We start from the raw sequence: 16,822 nt of genomic DNA on the forward strand, positions 1-16,822 counted from the left end.
GGGTGACCTACGCCAGGGCTGGAATCCAAAGCCGCCATTTTCCTGGTGGGATCTGGGACAACATCACTCCACAGTGGGTCCTGCCCTCACACTTTGCAAAACACATCCACTTCCTTTCAGAGCCTCCTGACTGCTCTGTGAGGCAGGCCAGGGGGGCAGGCCATTTTACAGATGCCAAAACTGAGGCCCGGGCAGGGCAAGTGGTTTGCGCAAGGTCTCACTGCAAGGAAACAGCAGTCAAATGAAACCCCAGGCTTTTCAGAACAGAGTGAAACTAGGCTTCCGACTAGGCTCCTTGCACAAGTCCTGGGAAATAAACTCTGCAAAGAGCTTTCTGCCTTACTCTTCACTGAGCCAGAAATGACACCCCCGTGCCCCCCTTGAATTCAACAGAATAACCAAAGACACGAAGTGCTGCTTAAAATAAAAACAACTTCCTATATTTCTCTCGTTGAGACAGTCACATCAAAGATGTACAGAATGTTACACATGGACCCCCTGCAAGGTCATGGGCAAATGTTGTGCCTGCAGGGGAAGGTTAGCACTCTCCCTTTGACCAGCCTGGACTGAGCTCACAGGGGCAGCACCTCGCTTGTTCCTGTCCACAACCGGTTCCATTGGCAGAGCACTCCATAGGCTCGGAATAAATGTGTCGTGAGTGAAAGAGCAAACAACCTCTCCTTGGCCTCCTCCATGCCTCTGTTCTCACGGTGGGTCACCTCACCCACGGAGGGGCCGGAAGGCCCTCAGAGGTCATCTTGTCCAACTGCTTCATGTTACACGTGAGGTCCAGATGGGGCGAGTGACCGGCTGGAGGCCACACAGCACGTGAGAGGAAGCGCAGGAGAGAGAGAATGCACTGCTCGCTCCAGAGCTCACCCTGAGGTCTGAAAACCCTCTGTCGTTGAGCTGGAAGGCCACCCTGCTGGGGAGTCTGCCCCAGCCTTCCAAGGGGCGTGCTCGGGGGAGGCTTCCTGGGGTGTGGGCCACCTTTGGGTCAGCAGACTGACTCCCCCAGAGGTCTGGGCAGCTTCTCGCCATGCGTCTTCACCCGGAGAGGAGGGCGGCTCCATTGCAGACAGGATGCCCGTCCGGTCCCTATGTTGAAGTGGCACAGATGCTGCCCCACTTTGGGTGCAGAGTGGGAGGGAAGCAGAGGACAGGGATGCAGGTCTGCTGGATGAGGCGGCCCGGGAGAGGCGGCGTCCAGGCAGGGAACCAGGCAGAGGCTGGCTGACCTTGAGCTGGTGGACAGCACCCCGCGGGAGGAGCCAGCCTGGGCAGTGCAGGGGGCGGCAGCAGGGGACCCTGTCACAGGGAGAGGTCAGGAGAGCAGTGAGTCCTCCGCTTTAGCCTGGGTTGGCCCGCAGCTTCCCAACCTTCCCCCACATGGCTTGGGCAGTGCGGGGTGGGGGTGGGGGTCCGACCTGGAGAGAATCGCATGCACTGGGGGCCAGAGAGGCTGGTCCTCACCCCACCATTCATAGCAATTGCCTGATGTGGAAAAGTCACTTTGCTTCTCAGAGCCCAGTTTCTGCATTAGCAAAAAAAAAAAAAAAAAAGGGGGGGTGGGGTGGGGGAGGGGGACAAATAAAAAAATCCTGCCTTGCAGCATCACTGTGGGTCTACATAGACCTTTAGCTCAGGACCGTCCGTTGTATGTAGTGCTGTCTCCCAGAGTTCAGCACCTGGTACACACACTGCCCATGTGCTGACTCTCTGGACAGCTGATAGATACTTAGGGAGCACTTCCTCAGTGCTAAGCAATCTTCACCCCTCAGGCATTTCATTCCCACCAAAACTGTTACTGTCAAGCCCTGGCTGGCATAGCTCAGTGGATTGAGCACGGGCTGCGAACCAAAGTGTTGCAGGTTCGATTCCCAGTCAGGGTACATACCTGGGTTGCAGGCCACAGCCCCTAGCAACCGCACATTGATGTTTCTCTCTCTCTCTCTCTCTTTCTCCCTCCCTTCTCTCTCTAAGAAATAAATAAATAAAATCTTAAAAAAAAACCAGTGACTTCAAAAAAAACACACACAAAAAACTGTTCCTGTCCTCTGAGGGGCACAGTGACTCTTCCAGGTCACCCTGCTGCTAAGGGCAGAGCTGGGATTTGAACCCCGGGCAGTCTGACTCCAGAGCTCAAGCTCTGCGTACCACCCTTTACTCTGTGACCCCATTTTGTAAACTGTGAAGTTTTACACAAGTAATACAAGGAGGAGGGACAAGAACTGTGATTGTCACTCAGTGGATAAGGACGTGGAGAGAGAGGCAATGATTTGTCCCAGGGGCCACAGACTTCCAGAACCTCCTTGCCCACGCTTTTTCTTAAAAAAAAAAAAAAATTCCCCTGAGGTGACTCCTCCCCTGTGGATCTGGAAGGGATGTTCCCAGAGGGCGGGTCCCCCAGGTCCCCTCAGTGCCTCAGCCACTCACGGCCACGTCCAGATTTGTGGCCGGGGCCAAGCTGGCCTCACGCAGCTGCTGTGGAGCCCTGGGGCCACCCGTCCTCTCCTGCTTCCGCCACTTGGCTCGCTGATTCTGGAACCAGATCTGATAAGGGAGAGAGAGGGTGGAGATCAGCAAAAGGGTTTTTCTCCATCTAGTACCTCCCCCAGCACGCACAAGAACACCTCCCAAGGGGCTTTGCAGTTTAGAGAGCTCCTGGCCTACAGGATTTCTTTGGCTCTGGAGGTCAGCCTGCAGAGCGGGTTGGGGGATCATAACCTTCAGTGCCTGCAGGCCAGGGCTCATTCGGGAGGGAAGCAGGTGGGTGCCAGATAATTGGGAGTGGCGGGGTCTGTGGCACTCAGAGCATAAGGGGGCAGCCTCTCAGCTTCAGCCAACAGCCCCCACGCGCATGCAGTGTGAGCTCTGCCTTGCAGGCTCATCCATTTTCTAAGACAGACATCTTGATTTTTATGTGACAGCTCTGAGGCTTAAAATACTGTGCAGATCAAATACAACCCACCGGTGAGCTGTTTCCTGCTGGCAGGCCACCTGTTTGCAACCCCTGGGGGCCCCTTGGCATCTCCGGGGACATCAGCAGTTGCCTGCATTCACGAGCATCCTGATTGTCCCTGACACGTGACTGTTTTACTTGGTCATTCTGCTGAGATGCCGCTGAATTCTGAGCCACTTGGCTGGCGCTACCAACTTAGCTGGCGACAGATTCCAAACGGAAAGGAAAAGGGGAGAAGTCTGAGGTGGGTGTGGTCCTTGACCAGAAGAAAAGCCAGTTGGCATAAAACAAAGAGTGGAATATTGACCTGGGTCCTTGCTCAGATTTTGAATTTGAATGAATGCTTCATATTTGTTTTTTTTTTTTTTTTTAAATGGGTGACTCAGAAAACTGTGTTAGAGGCATGCCAACCGTGCAACAATTGGATTTGGGTTTGCTAGAATTGTACTTGCAATACTGGAGATGTGCCAAGAGGCAGGACATACCCCTGCTGAGTGACAAGGGGGTCCTGTGTCTCCAACCATGGATAAAGCCATAGACACTCTGGGTGACGAAATTAGAGAATGCAGATTAGGCAGTCGGGGCTTGACCCAGGTCTCAGACCGTGGTTCCGCCCCTCTGTGCTGCCTTCAAAGCCATAACCACGTGGCCCAGATCAGGGGAAGCCCGTCAGCTCCCTGTGGCCCTCTACCTGTTTCTGAATGGCCTGTGAGCTCAGGAGGGTTTTCACACTGGAAATAGCTGCACAAAAGCCCAAAGAACAAGAATGTTTTGTGATGCAGGCTGATTATATAAAATTCACATGTTAGTGGTCGTTGATAAAGTTTTATTGGAACACCGCCATGCTCACTTGTTTATATATTGTCTGTGGCTGCTCTTATGCTACAAACAATATACGGTTGGATACCTGTGACAGTGACCATATGGCCCCCCAAACCTAACATAATTACCACCTGGCCCTTCACAGAAAAGTTTTGTTGACCCTGGTCTGGAGTGCCAAGAGGTATTTTGGGAAGGGGGCTGCGTGGTGGACGATGCTCTGGAACTGCAGACAAGTGGAGAGGAAGGGCATGGGAGCGCCCATCGATTGCTATCACCAACGCCAGCTCACTCCACGTTCCCCCTCCAAGGACAGAGATCATCCTATAACGGTGGGGACCTCATTTCCCAGGATGGAGCAGTTAGCACATATGACTGTATTCGTGGGACAAAGCCAGTGGAAAGATTTGGACAGGGCAGCCCCGGAGGCTCCAGGATCCACAGTGTCTCACCCGTGGCCCCCGGGGGCATTGAGGTGGGGGCATTGAGGTGGGGCTGGTTGTACCTGCACCCGGGCTTCTGGGAGGTTGATCCTGGCTGCCAGCTGGGTGCGGACGTGGATGTCTGGGTAGTGGGTGAAGTGGAAGATCTTCTCCAGCTCACATAGCTGCTCTGTGGTAAAGGTGGTTCTTACCCTCCGCTTGCTCTTCCTCTCTCCTGGATGGAAGAGGGAGGGATCCATTTGCATCAGCAACCTTGGTGTTGGCTTTGTGTTGCCTTGTTTCACTCTTCCAACCTCTGCGGCCACTGCCAAGTGTTGGCCCCTGGTTCCTAGAACGTCAGAGATTTGCAGTATTTTTTTTTCCTAAAATCCCTGCCCCTAGGCTGACCCTCTTCCATCCATCATAGACAGTGAGACCAAGATAACCTTCCAGAAACTCCGCTGATTGTCTTTTTCTGCAGCTCAGATGCCTTCAATGTCTCCCCCTTGTCTACAACGGGATGGCAAACTAGAGCCTGGGGCTAAACCTGGCCCACTGTCTGCTTTTGTGAATAAAGTTTTATTGGAACATGGTACCACCCATTGGTTTATATAGTGTCTATGGCTGCTTTTATGCTATAAGAGCAGAGATGAGTAGTTGCCACAGAGACTACATGGCCTGCAATGCCTAAAATAATCACTACCTGGCCCTTTACGGAAAGAGTCTGCCAACCTTGGCCTACAAAGTAAAGACCGATCTCCACAGCAGTGAGCCCCTCACAGCCTGCTTCCCACCACCTGTCCAGCCTCGCGTCCACTCAGAGCCGACTCCATCATTTGTGGGGCCTAGCGCAAAACGAAAATGTGGACTCTGTGTTCAAAAGGCAGGAAGAAAGCTTTTTCCCTTTCTTTCTCAGTCTTCTCTTGACTTGTAAGGTGTTTTTAAATTTGATATTTAAGCCTAGGCTTTCTGGGGCACAGGGATACCGACAGAGTGAGTATGGACCCTCACAGAGACCACCCTCCTCCCACCAGTGCCCAGCCCATGCCCCAGCCCAGGACAGAGGAGGCAGCAGGCACTGGGTAGGGGCTGCAAAACAGGTGGCTGAGAGCGCATTCCGGGGAAGGGGGGACTGAGCATGAACTGAGGCTCCAGGCACCTGGCAGGTCCTTCATGGTCTCCTTGGACTTCACTTACAAAACATAAATTTAAGCATAACATTACTAAGGATTTCAAGATGGTAACTGTAGCATCAAACCCCAGTAAACCCCTTCTGAGTGCGGGACCCGGGCAGCCACACTGGTCACACACATGCCCTTGACGCCAGGCCTGTGCACGTGTATTGAGGAGATCAGGTACTTGATTTAGACATGTTCAGTTTGAGGTGCCTATTGAGTATCCGTAGAAAGCTATCCAATAGGTACGCAGCACGTATATTTAGAGTTCAAGTCTGGGAACTCTCAGCGTACATTTGGCTTCTGCAGTCGTGGCAGTGGGTGAGATTACTAGGCAGGAAGTGTGGGTGAAGAAGAGAGGGGGGCCTAAGAGTAAGCCTGAGCCCCTCCACCACCTGGACGTCCAGCAGCCAACGAGGGAGCCAAGAGAAGCCAACTAGGGGACCAAGACGGGGTACTCTCTGCGGCAGGAGGAAAGTGAGGAAGGGGCTGTGACAAGGACACCCAGTGAAGAAACTGCTTCAAGGAAGAAGGCTTGGCTGTGCCCCTGCTGTGAATAGATTAATGACAGTGAGGGCAGAACAGTGGTCACTGGACCTCACCAAACTGTGGACCTTCATGGTGGCAGTTCCCACAGAGTAGAGACGGTGAGGGCTCAGTAGGCCGCATGTAGATGAGAGAAGGGAGGTGAAGCAGAGGAGGTGGCAGCTGTAGGCAATGCCCAGAGGTTTGCTGGGAACGTGGAAGAGGAAGGGCCACTGACAGCTGGAGAGAGAATGTGTGGCCCAGGAGGCGTGAGAACACGGGCAGAGAGTGGAACAAGTGGCACTGTTCCCTCTCAGACCGCTCCCCCACGTACAGCAACGCAAGGCAGCGATGTGGGTTGCCCTGCCCTGGTGAGCACCTAAGGCTCTGCCCCTTGCTATGGAACAGGTGAGTTAAGACCAAAAAAACCCCCCCCAAAAAACACCAAAAACATGGCCCAAATGAAAGAACAGTTCAAAGCTCCAGAAAAAATACAACTAACCAATGAAGAGATAGCCAACCTATCAGATGCAGAGTTCAAAACACTGGTTATCAGGATGCTCCAGGGACTCACTGGGTACTTCAACAGCATCAAAAAGACTCAGGCAGCCAGGAAGGTCACATTATATGATATAAAGAAAAACCTACAGGGAACCAACAGTGACAAGAAGGAAAACAAGACTCAAATCAATGGTTTGGAGCAGAAGGAAGAAAGAAACATTCAACCAGAACAGAAGGAGGAAACAAGAATTCAAAAAAATGAGGAGAGGCTTAGGAACCTCTAGGACATCTTTAAACATTCCAACATCTGAATCATAGAGGTGCCAGAAGGACGAAAGGAAGAGCAACAAATTGAAAACTTATTTGAACAAATAATGAAGGAGAACTTCCCCAATCTGGCAAAGAAAATATACTTCTAGGAAGTCCAGGAAGCTCAGAGAGTCCCAAAGAAGTTGGGCCCAAGGAGGAACACACCAAGGCACATCATAATTACATTAGCCAAGATTAAAGATAAGGAGAGAATCTCAAAAGCAGCCAGAGAAAAGGAGACAGTTACCTAATAAGAAGTGCCCATAAGACTATCAGCTGATTTCTCAAAGGAAACCTTGCAGGCAAGAAGGGTCTGGAAAGAAGTATTCCAAGTCATGAAAGGCAAGGACCTACATCCAAGATTACTGTACTGTATCCAGCAAAGCTTTCATTTAGAATGGGAGGACAGATAAAGTGCTTCCCAGATAAGGTCAAGTTAAAGGAGTTCATCATTACCCAGCCCTTATTAATAAGAAATGTTAAAGGGACTTACCTAAGAAAAAGGAGATAAAAATATTAACACTAAAATGACAACAAACTCACAGCTATTAACAACCGAACCTAAAACAAAAACAAAACCAAACTAAGCAAACAACTAGAACAGGAACAGAAAACCACAGAAATGGAGATCACATAGAGGGTTATTAATGGGGGAGTGGGAGGAGGAGAGAGGGGGAAAAGGTACAGAGAATAAGTAGCATAAATGGTAGGTAGAAAATAGACAGGGGGAGGTCAAGAATAGCATAGGAAATGTAGAAGCTAAAGAACTTATATATATGACCCATGGACATGAACTAAAGAGGGGGGAATGCGGGTGGGAGGGGCTGTGCAGGGCAGACGGGAATAAAGGGAGGGAATGGGATAACTGTAATAGCATAATGAATAAAATATATTTAAAAAATTTTTTCCCTCCCTGGCAAAGAATAGACTTTATAACGTCATGCAAACTCCCCACTAAACTTTCTCCCTGTGTTGCAATTTCCTCTAATTGCCACGTAGCTCCAGGAAAGAGAGTGTCATCTGTCACAGAGCCAGCCCTGGTGGCACTGGGGAAACTGGAAGAACGGGGCCGGTGAGAGGAGGGGTGGACTGGCACGCGCCCATCTCTCTGCCGGTGCCTGGGGAGCAGAAGGATGTCCAGAAGACAGGACCGTGCCCAGGAGCTCTGGGTGGTGCCTTCGAGCAGAGGGGACCTGCCCGTCGGGCACAGGGCGGGCTGGGATGGGGATGGGCAGCGTCTGAGGGCTGCGTTCCGGAGGCATGAAGGTCCACACTTACGTCTTCCCACCACTCTCAGGAGGAGGCTGCTCTGGGACAGGGGTGGGAGAGCCGGCAAGGCTGACGCCTGGGTTCCAGCCCACAGTGGTATGGGAGAGAGAAAGCAGGTGGGAGCAGGCAGAACAGCGTACGTGGAGTATGGGGCAGAGGAGAATGTGGAACACAGAGCTCAGCCCATGGAATTTTGGACCTCGTTGCACAAGGAGCTGGAAAGACGAGCTCATGGATGGAGCGCCCCACGCAGGGGATAAGGTTTTTAATCCTCAGGAAGGGCCAGGATCTCCTGGGGCCCCAGTCTCAGAGGGTGATGGGGGTGCTGGGTCCCATTTTCCGAGCTCTGGAAGGAGCACTGGGCTGGAGGGGAGAAACTCGTTGAGTTCCTCTCCAGGCCCAGCACCACCAGACCAGGCAGAGAGGCCCAGAAGCTGGTGGCCACAGAGCAGCGCACCCACAGGGCTGGCCAAGGGGACCCAGGAGGGCCTGTGGGGTGGCAGGGAGACGGTGAGGAAGGTGATGGGAAACTGGCCCCCTTTCAAGTTGCTCCTCTCCCAATTATGCATTGTGCAAGCTGTGCGTTACACTCCAGTGGGTCTTCACAGAGAACGAGTCAGCAGAACTTAATTAAACCTGAGCCGTTTAGCACATCGATCATAAGAAATACACAATTTACACAGGTGATTAGGCCACCTAATTATAAGCCGATGTTTCTCTGTGCTCGGTTCCCTCTCCTGATTGCTCCTTCTCTGGGGTCCGCTGATGGTCCCTGGCTGCTCAGCCGCAGGCCCTGGAGGCTGTGCCACTGGGCAAAGTCTCTGGAGGTGGTCCTTGTCCTTGTCTTCCTAGGGCAGTGAGACCAGCACGGAGAAGATCCAAGGCACCCTTGGGAGCCCTCCTGCAGGCTGGGGATGCCTCTGGGACATGGTGGGTGGGGTGTAGGGCAGGCATCTCCCCGGGCAGACCTGCACTGGCCTCTTCTCTCTCCATGACTCCAGGCCAGTCATGGACTTCCTACAGTTCCCTGGTGCCCATAGCAACAACCATGACCTTCCCTGGGAGGCCTTCCCTGGCCTCCCTGAGAACAGGCCATTGAGGAACTGTGTCACCCTCTCCCCAGCACTTACCACCATTGTCATTGTGCTTTCAACGGTGACTGCTGGATGGCCATTTGTCTCCCTGCTAGACGGGGGCAGGGCTGTGTTTGTGTTCTGTTCTCTACATCATGCCCAGTCCCAGCTAATACCTGTGGCGGCTTTGAGATCAGACCCTTGAAATTCTTATCTCCATTAACGTGGGCCATCTCGGCGACTCCCACGACAAATGGAGTGCATGGAAGGGCTGCGATGAGGGCTCTTAGCCTGGGCCATCAGAGGATGCAGCTTCCACCTGGCTCCTCCCCCTTGGGTTGCTCGTGCTGAGAGACGCCATTGCCATTTTGGGAGGATAGTCAAGACACGTGGAGAATGCCCCACGGGGAGAGAGACTGAGGCCACTTCCAACAGCTGGCATCACCACTCAGCAGCCGTGGGTGTGAGCCGCCGTGGGGGCAGATTCTTTATTCCGGCCCAGCCTTCAGGTGCCTGCAAACAACACCCTTACGGCAATCTCACAGGGACCTTGGACCAGAGCCACCCAGTTAAGTCGTTCTCAGACTCCTGGTCCACAGAACCTGAGGGAGATAATAAATGTTTACGGTTCTCTGAAACCACTGTTTTGGGACAGTTCTTTTTTTGGGGGGGAGGGGTGTGTGGCAATAGATATGCCTGCCACTCAGTGGCCATGCTCCTGTTGCATGCCTCAATGGAGCACATGATGGATACATAGAATTTAAATGATAGCCAATGAATGCTAAAGCCTCTGCTACCCACTCAGATTTCTCCTGGCGCTGACACTCTGGGGTCCAGTTATTACGGTAACCTTGTCCACCCCCTGCTTGCATCTCTGAGACCTTTTTGTGCTTGGAACAACTTTCTACTGCCAGGATATGTATTTCTTAGCTAAAAGGCCCAGATAATTCTGTGAACATAGATAGTTAGCTAATTATTAAGAAAGGGAGCAAAGGGAATTAGGCATTGAGTTTAATAAACTGGGTGGCCTCATAAACACGTTTGCTTCACCAGGAAGTCGCAACTTCACACCCCAGGGGATCACAGCATTGCTCTGACAAGGGGATTAACCCTCCTTTCTTCCCCTTCCAGTACTGGATTGTTGGGGGACACAGGGGGCGGTGCTTGGCCAAAGAGGCCTGTCAGTCTAGCATGGGGAAAGAAGGAATTTGTTGGGAGGTGGACCTATCAATACCCACACAAGCTTGGGAAATTGTTTTAGAAAAGCACTTGTCCCGTTCCAAACCCAAGCTAATATAACCCCAGGGGAACAAAGAAACACTCTCTTATTCCTTTCGGTGCACTCGCCTGGTGCGTTAACGTATTCTCTCTCTCCCAGGAGCATGTGACCATGCGGTCCAGCAGCTACCAGGCATATGACAGACTGCGTGGACTCCAGAGGACGAAGCTTTAATGTGAAGCAGAAACTCTGGATACTGGCCTTTGTTTTGGCTTTGCTGCGGACACGGCTGGACTTTTTCCACAGAGGGACAGAGGCAGATGGGACATTGGCAATCCAGGGGCCGAGTTCCACCTGGACAGAACTCGCCACATCACAGTGTCTCATGCTTGGGTCCTTGGCATGCTTTCCTTGTGAGCCCATACAAGAGCCTGAGTTTTATCTACGACAATTCCAAGGGGTATACTTGCTCCATATGTCAAAGGATTTAAGCTTCGTTTTCTCACAGTGGTCACTGGCTTCACCACACACCCTCCGGTCACTCACTGTCTGCCTTCCTGTATCTTGTTGCATTGCTTCACTGCTGGTGCTCCTTGCACAGCACAGGCTGCTTGTGCTTAAATCCTGTCCTTTGGGTCTGCTTTTTGGAAGATCCAACACAATCACAATGTGGGTTTTGTTTTTGTTTTTTGTTTTGCAAGCAGGGGTCAAGTCTTATACTGCCTTGCACTCCCATAGGGCCTAAGAAGGAGTCGGGTTCTCCATTTCAGAACCAGCCTCCAGGTGCCCCCGGCCCTGTAGGGATGTCCCCGTGGCCACATTGGGTTGTAACTTTGGTGGCAGGGACTAGGAAAGGGTGTTTGGAAGAGAGAAACCAGACCACACTTCTCCTGGGGGAAGTACAGGCTTTTAGCTCTGCATCCTTTAGCCCTGCTCCAGTCTGCTCCCGTGGGAGCCCGAGATCTCTCTGTCTCAGGGCCAGAGCCATTCATGACGAGCCACGAGACACACCGCAGGCCTCAGACCCAGCCTTAGTCCCGGCGCCTGGAGAACAGCAGAGCCCCTGCCTTCGGGTCAAGGTGGTGCAGGGGAGCTGGAGGAGCCTGGGGGGAAGGAGGGAGAGGAGGAGGAAGAGGAGAGGAGAAAAGGAAGAGGAGGGGAACAGGAAGAGAAGGGAGAAAGAGGAAAAGGAGGGGGAGGAAGAAGTGAGGGAAAGCGTAGTGGCTTGAATGGTGGTTCCCCCCAAAACATATGTCCAAGTCCTAACCTCTGGTACCTGTGCGTGCGACCTTGTTTGGACACCTTATCTTTGTAGATTTAATTAAAGATTGTGAGATGAGATCTCTCTGATCTAGGGTAAGCCTTGAGCCCAATGATGGTGCCGCCGGGCGAGGGTGGGCAGGGAGGTTTGCCCGAGACCCGGAGGCGAGGGCCAGGTGAGACAGGGGCGGAGAGCGCAGCGCTGTGCCCGCAGGCCGCGCCTGACCCAGGGCTGCGGGCAGATTTCCCCGAAGGGCCTCCGGGAGGAGCTGCCCTTTAGCACCTTGGTTCTGGACTTCTGGACTCTAGAGCCGTAAGAGAATGAATTTCTGTTGCTTAAAGCCAGGAGGAGGAAGAGAGAATTAAGAGGAAAAGGAGACAGAAAACGTGTGTGTACGTGTGTGTGTGTGTGTGTGTGTGTGTGTGTGGAGGGGGGTTGGGCGGAGGTTTCTCAAGGCCAGAGGTTTGGAAGCAGTTAGGGAGCAGGAAGGAGTGGGAGTCAGAGAGAAGCTCCGTGTGCCTCGGGGGTGGAGAGGGAGGGGCGGGGGGGAGTGTGATGGGAGCTGGACCTGGGGACCGGCGGGTCCAGTCTGTGAAGGACTCTGAGTGCCACACCAGTGGGTTGGGGGTTGATCAACTACACCCTGAGGTCAGATCCAGCCCTCCGTTTGTTATTATAAATAAAGTTTTATTGGAACATAAACATACACATTCACTTACACGTCATCTCCTGTTCAGCTGTGGCAGCAGAGCTGAGTAATTGCAACAGGGACCATCTAGCCATTAAAGCTTAAGCTGACTCTGTGGCCCTTTGTAGGAAAGCTTTGCTGACCACTGCTCTAGGACAGTCCTCAGATCCCCAGAATTCCACCGTCTTGGTCACCTCCACCAGACAAGGTGGGCAGAAGTCAGCACGGCTCCCAGGTGGTGGCCCCAGGACCTCACTGCCACTGAACCCACCAGCTCCACGTGGCGGTCACTATGTCTTGTCCTGCTCATTCACCTTCGCCTTCCCAGCCCCCAGCCTGGTCCGGAATGACCGTTCAGTGAGTGACCGAAGGGCTCCTGAGCAGACGAGGGAGCCTGTCTGGGTCCCCCACAGGCCACTGGACCACACTGGCTTACCCACTGCCCCCCAGGGGTCATAATTCCCTGGCAGAGGGGCCTCAGGGGGATAGGTGCAAACTTGTTCTGTCTCTCCCTGCGGTCTGAGACTCTGGCATAAGGTGGCTTCCCCCTGACTCAGCCTGCCTTGACTTCGGGGGGTCCCCCAGCTTTGGGGCGCTTGCCTCTCTCAGAAGGAGGGAGCGGTCAGCTGGGTTGAGCATCCTCTTCAGCTGGGAGGCCCTTTTGGAATTTTCCATTGGCTCGAGGCCTGGGAGGGTCCAAGCCTTAGATTATGAGGGTCCCTGGAGACTGGCAAGATGTGGCGGGGAGTGGGGAGGGTGGACCTCCTGGATAAGTGGCCCAGCCCGGCCCCTGGAGGCACAGGCTCCTCAGCTCAGAGCAAGCCATGCTGCCTCCCTGGGCCTCAGCCTCCCCCAAGGGTGGTCCTTGGGCCACTCTCATCCTTGGACCCCTTTGGGAGAGCTGGTTAGACTTCGGATTCCTGGGCCCCACTCGAGACCTAGAGTCAGAGTCTTGGGTGCCAGGCCTGGGATGCTGCATTTTCACGAACTCCCTGGCGACTGGGATCTGGAGGCGATGTCTGCTGGCCGACCTCCCCGAGCCACGCCACGCAGCCCTCTGAGTGGCAGGCAAAGCCCAAGAGGAATTTACTCCTCTCTTGATATTCTTGGGGTGACAGAGGGCACAGAGCACATCATTTCTGGTCCTGCATGCCATGAGGGAAACAGGCAGGGGTGGGGGATCCTGGGAGGGCAGGCAGAGGCCCAGCCTCCCCTGTCACCCTGTCCCTGCCTGCCTGGCGGGGTGACCCCCTTACTCTGCGTGGAGGAAGTCTCTGCCGAGGAAAATCACCAGGAGTGAAACCGCCAAGGTTTTTCAGCAACCAGTTCGTGGTGGAATTGGTTATGGTGTGCCACAGCTGGGGGCGGGGACCTCAGGGATGTTCCAGATGGGCAGATGGAGGCCCACCCAGAGAGGGGAGGCTCGTCTGGGGCCCTCCCTCGATTTGGTGCCGGTGTGGGGCTTCGAGACCAGACTTCTGGAATCCCAGCCCCCCGCCCTCCTCACCTGGCCTCTCGCAGCCTCCAGCTCACCGACGGTTTCTGCCCGTCACCTCAGTGGTTTCTGGCAGGTTGGCCTCCCATCTGAATGAATCATTGTTTGTTCGGCACCCTCCCAGACAGACTCTTTTGTTTATGCAAATAAGCAAACTTATTTAAAAACGAAACCTCATGGTGACCCGCAATCAGCAGCTGGTATCATGGGTCCTGAACAGAAGGTTAGTGTAGAAATAACGAGAACTACTGACGTAAACCACCTTTGTCTGCGTGCCCCCCAGAGTGATCTCGAGAACCACCAGCGGCACCTGCACTGGGCTTCCAGAAACGCGGAACTCCAGCAGCGTGGGAGGGGGATGGGTGGGTTTAGACCACGTTCGGGGACAATCGAGAGTGGATGGTCTCAGGTCCCGGGGTCCAATTTTAGGGCTAACTACTCCTGCAGTTTTTGTGGGGGGTCCGTCTTCTCCTCTCGGTTTACCCTCTGCCAGGTGGGGGCTCACAAAGGTGACGGCTTGAAGGAAGCATGGCCGAGAGAGGGCCGTGAACCAGGGGCACTGGCTAGTGTCGCCACTGCTATTTTGGCGACCACTTACCGGGGGTCTGCTCTGGGTGTAGCAGGGTAGCTGGCATGGAACATGCCAGTGTCTTTAGGGGAGGCTCAGAAAAAGTGGCCGCCCGCCTGTTTGCCCTCAGCCATTGTCAGGCTAGGAGAAGGGGAGCCCCTCAGGAGGGGGGACTGGACCTTTCCTCTCTGCCCCCCACCCTGCCCCCGTCTCTGTCTCAGAGAAGACAGTCATGGATTTTATGTAGCTGTAGCAAAAGAGACCGAGGTTAGACTCCCAGAAGAATTGTTTCTGTGTGAGCTCATTCAATTCACTGGAAGATATCAATGAACTTCTGAAAATGACACTGGGAACCCTTTCCCACTAATAAGCTCAGCTACAGGGAAACTGGCTGCCCCCCGCCCCCACCCCCACCAGGGAGCAGTGGCTTTCCAGGGTCTTCCCCTGCAGCTGAGTACGGCCCCCTCTTGGGGGACTTGGTGGGGGGTGGAGCGGGGCTGTGTGTGTGGTACGAGACGACCTCACGGTGTCACAGCCCCCCCAGCTCCCTTCCCAGCCTTCCCTTGGATCAAAGGGCCGGAAATAGGGAGAGAGCTGGGACCCTCCTGGCAGAACTCCAGGCTCACCCACGGTCAGACTCCAGTGGACCCTTGGGACGTCACCTTGGTTTCCCCTTCCTTCACGCAGCCGAGGGTAGAGCTGAGGCCTGAGTGGGGAAGGGACGTGCCCGAGGTCATCCAGGCCTGGGGGGAACTGTGACAGACGTCAGAAATTCCTGACTCTGAGTGGGGTGTTCGTGTCCCCTGCCGGGCCCTCCCTCAGGCCAGCTGTCAGGGCGGGGTCTCAGACCTGGTCATTGTTACTTGGGATGAGCCCCAGTTCTGGGGGTGTGGGGGTGATCAGGGTGGGCAGATCCAGGCAAAGCTGCAGCCACTAGAAGCTGGGCAGGCTGGACTCGGCTTTCGAGGGAGAAGAGCGTGCCGGACTGAGCAGTGTTTAGGGGCGGCCAGAGCCAGGTCCTGATCGAGGGGCTTCTGCTTACTAGCTGGGCAACTTGGGGGACACCACCCACCCCTGCTCGTTCATAGACGGGTTTCCACCTCTGTCCGGCTATGTTCACTGCGCCCTTCCACGGAAGTTAAAGAAGAGGCACCACAGCCTACGGGACCGTGCCTACCAACCGTATCATAAATGCAGAATAAATAAATGGTAACAAGCATTCTCAGCGGGGGCCTGGCTACAGGACCAAGTTCCTGTCTCTGCATTCGGCAAATGACTGAGCCTTCGTTCCTCATCTGAACAGCCACCGTTCTGGGCTGGATAGAGAGGGACTATGGTCCCAGCCTAGTGCCCTCTCTTCTGTCGATGCGGAGTAGGCTTTTTCCTGCCTGAGCCCAGCCAGGTCTCGGAGACCCAGGAATGGATAAGAAATGACCAGAAAGCACTTACCATGGGGCTGGTCCTGGCGGGGCCTCTCCGGCCTGGAGTCTGCAATTGCTGCCTTCCCAGTGCCCGGTCCAGCTGCCCCTTCCCGTCGGACCCTGTCGCTCCTCTCGGTGGGCCTCTTTAAGATCTCCTCGATGGAGAAGGACAGGCCCAGTTTCTTTGGGGCCTCGCAGCACCCCAAGTTCTGCCTCTCCGTAGCCCCGCAGAGAGCAGGGACCACCTTGTTCTCCATGGGCAGCCACCAATAGGGCTGAGGGGGCTTTGCGTGAGCCCAGGGTGATGCCAGCAGAGGGCGGCTACTTCCTCTCCCGAAACTCCCGAGGTCAAGAGGGCAAGCAGAGGTGGAGAAAGGGGAGCCTCAAGTCAGATTAGCCAGGAACGTTCCGTCGCCCCAGGGACTTCCATGGGCCACTGGAAACCAGCCCTGGGATCCAGGAGGCAGGTTACCTGGGAAGAGCTGGAACAGGCTGCACACTGTGCCCCGCAGTCTCAGAGCCCTCGCCGGCTCAGTGTCAAGGGCATCATTATCGCCACGTTGGCTTCCGTCTCATTGCAAAGGGTCTTCTCCAGGTGGGCGGCCTACGCCCGGGTCCCTGAGGTCACAGCCAGAGGGCAACAGGGCACAGAGCTGGGAGGAAGAGAAAGCCTGCCCCCAGAGGAGATCAGGGGCAGCGTGTCCGCCTTGCCGCCCTTCCTGTGGCTTGTGGCTTTTCCTGCTGGCTCCGGCCAGGCCTCCGGAAGGCTGCAGTGTCACACGTGGGTCCCAGGTGGCCACCTCTGTCCTGGGCCACACCACAACCTGAGGGGGTCTTCCCAGAAACCCTCCTGGACTCCTCTCAGTTCTGTTGCTTCTAGACCCCCCAGAACGCACCTTCCGGAGCACCCGTGCCTCCGTTGTCCTGCAGGTGGAGGCTCAGGGAGCAGTCACTGGGTCACTGCCAGGCCACGTCTCTGTGACGGGGCTGGGCTGAGGGCTGAGCACACCCCGGGCGTCTCTGGTCTGGCCCTGACTTCCTTCCGTCCTTCTCCTCCCGGCCTCACCTCATGAGTTTCTCCACCGCACCTGGACCGAGGTGCCGATTTGTGCCCT

The 16,822-nt window shown here is 54.6% G+C and overlaps 1 protein-coding gene across 1 annotated transcript; it reads right to left on the reverse strand.

The window, feature by feature from the left end:
• Positions 1–456: 456 nt before the first annotated feature.
• Positions 457–15,964, reverse strand: ISX (intestine specific homeobox). Its single transcript, XM_045826679.1, has 4 exons — positions 15,736–15,964; positions 4,287–4,438; positions 2,437–2,553; positions 457–1,308 (listed from the first exon to the last, which is right to left on the reverse strand). Exons 1-4 carry the CDS (start codon positions 15,962–15,964, stop codon positions 1,099–1,101), a joined length of 708 nt encoding a protein of 235 aa, XP_045682635.1. The 3' UTR covers positions 457–1,098.
• Positions 15,965–16,822: the final 858 nt, after the last annotated feature.

This window comes from Phyllostomus hastatus, unplaced genomic scaffold, assembly GCF_019186645.2.
Source record: "Phyllostomus hastatus isolate PE091 unplaced genomic scaffold, TTU_PhHast_1.1 phas_scaffold_755, whole genome shotgun sequence".
NCBI classification, from domain to species: Eukaryota; Metazoa; Chordata; class Mammalia; order Chiroptera; family Phyllostomidae; genus Phyllostomus; species Phyllostomus hastatus.

Coding starts and splice junctions, on each gene's coding strand:
- ISX (XM_045826679.1), bottom strand. CDS start 15,964: ATGGAGAACAAGGTGGTCCCTGCTCTCTGCGGGGCTACGGAGAGGCAG. Junction 4,439..15,735: donor CCGCCAGGACCAGCCCCATG/GTAAGTGCTTTC, acceptor TCTTCCATCCAG/GAGAGAGGAAGAGCAAGCGG. Junction 1,309..2,436: donor CCACAAATCTGGACGTGGCC/GTGAGTGGCTGA, acceptor TCCCTGTGACAG/GGTCCCCTGCTGCCGCCCCC.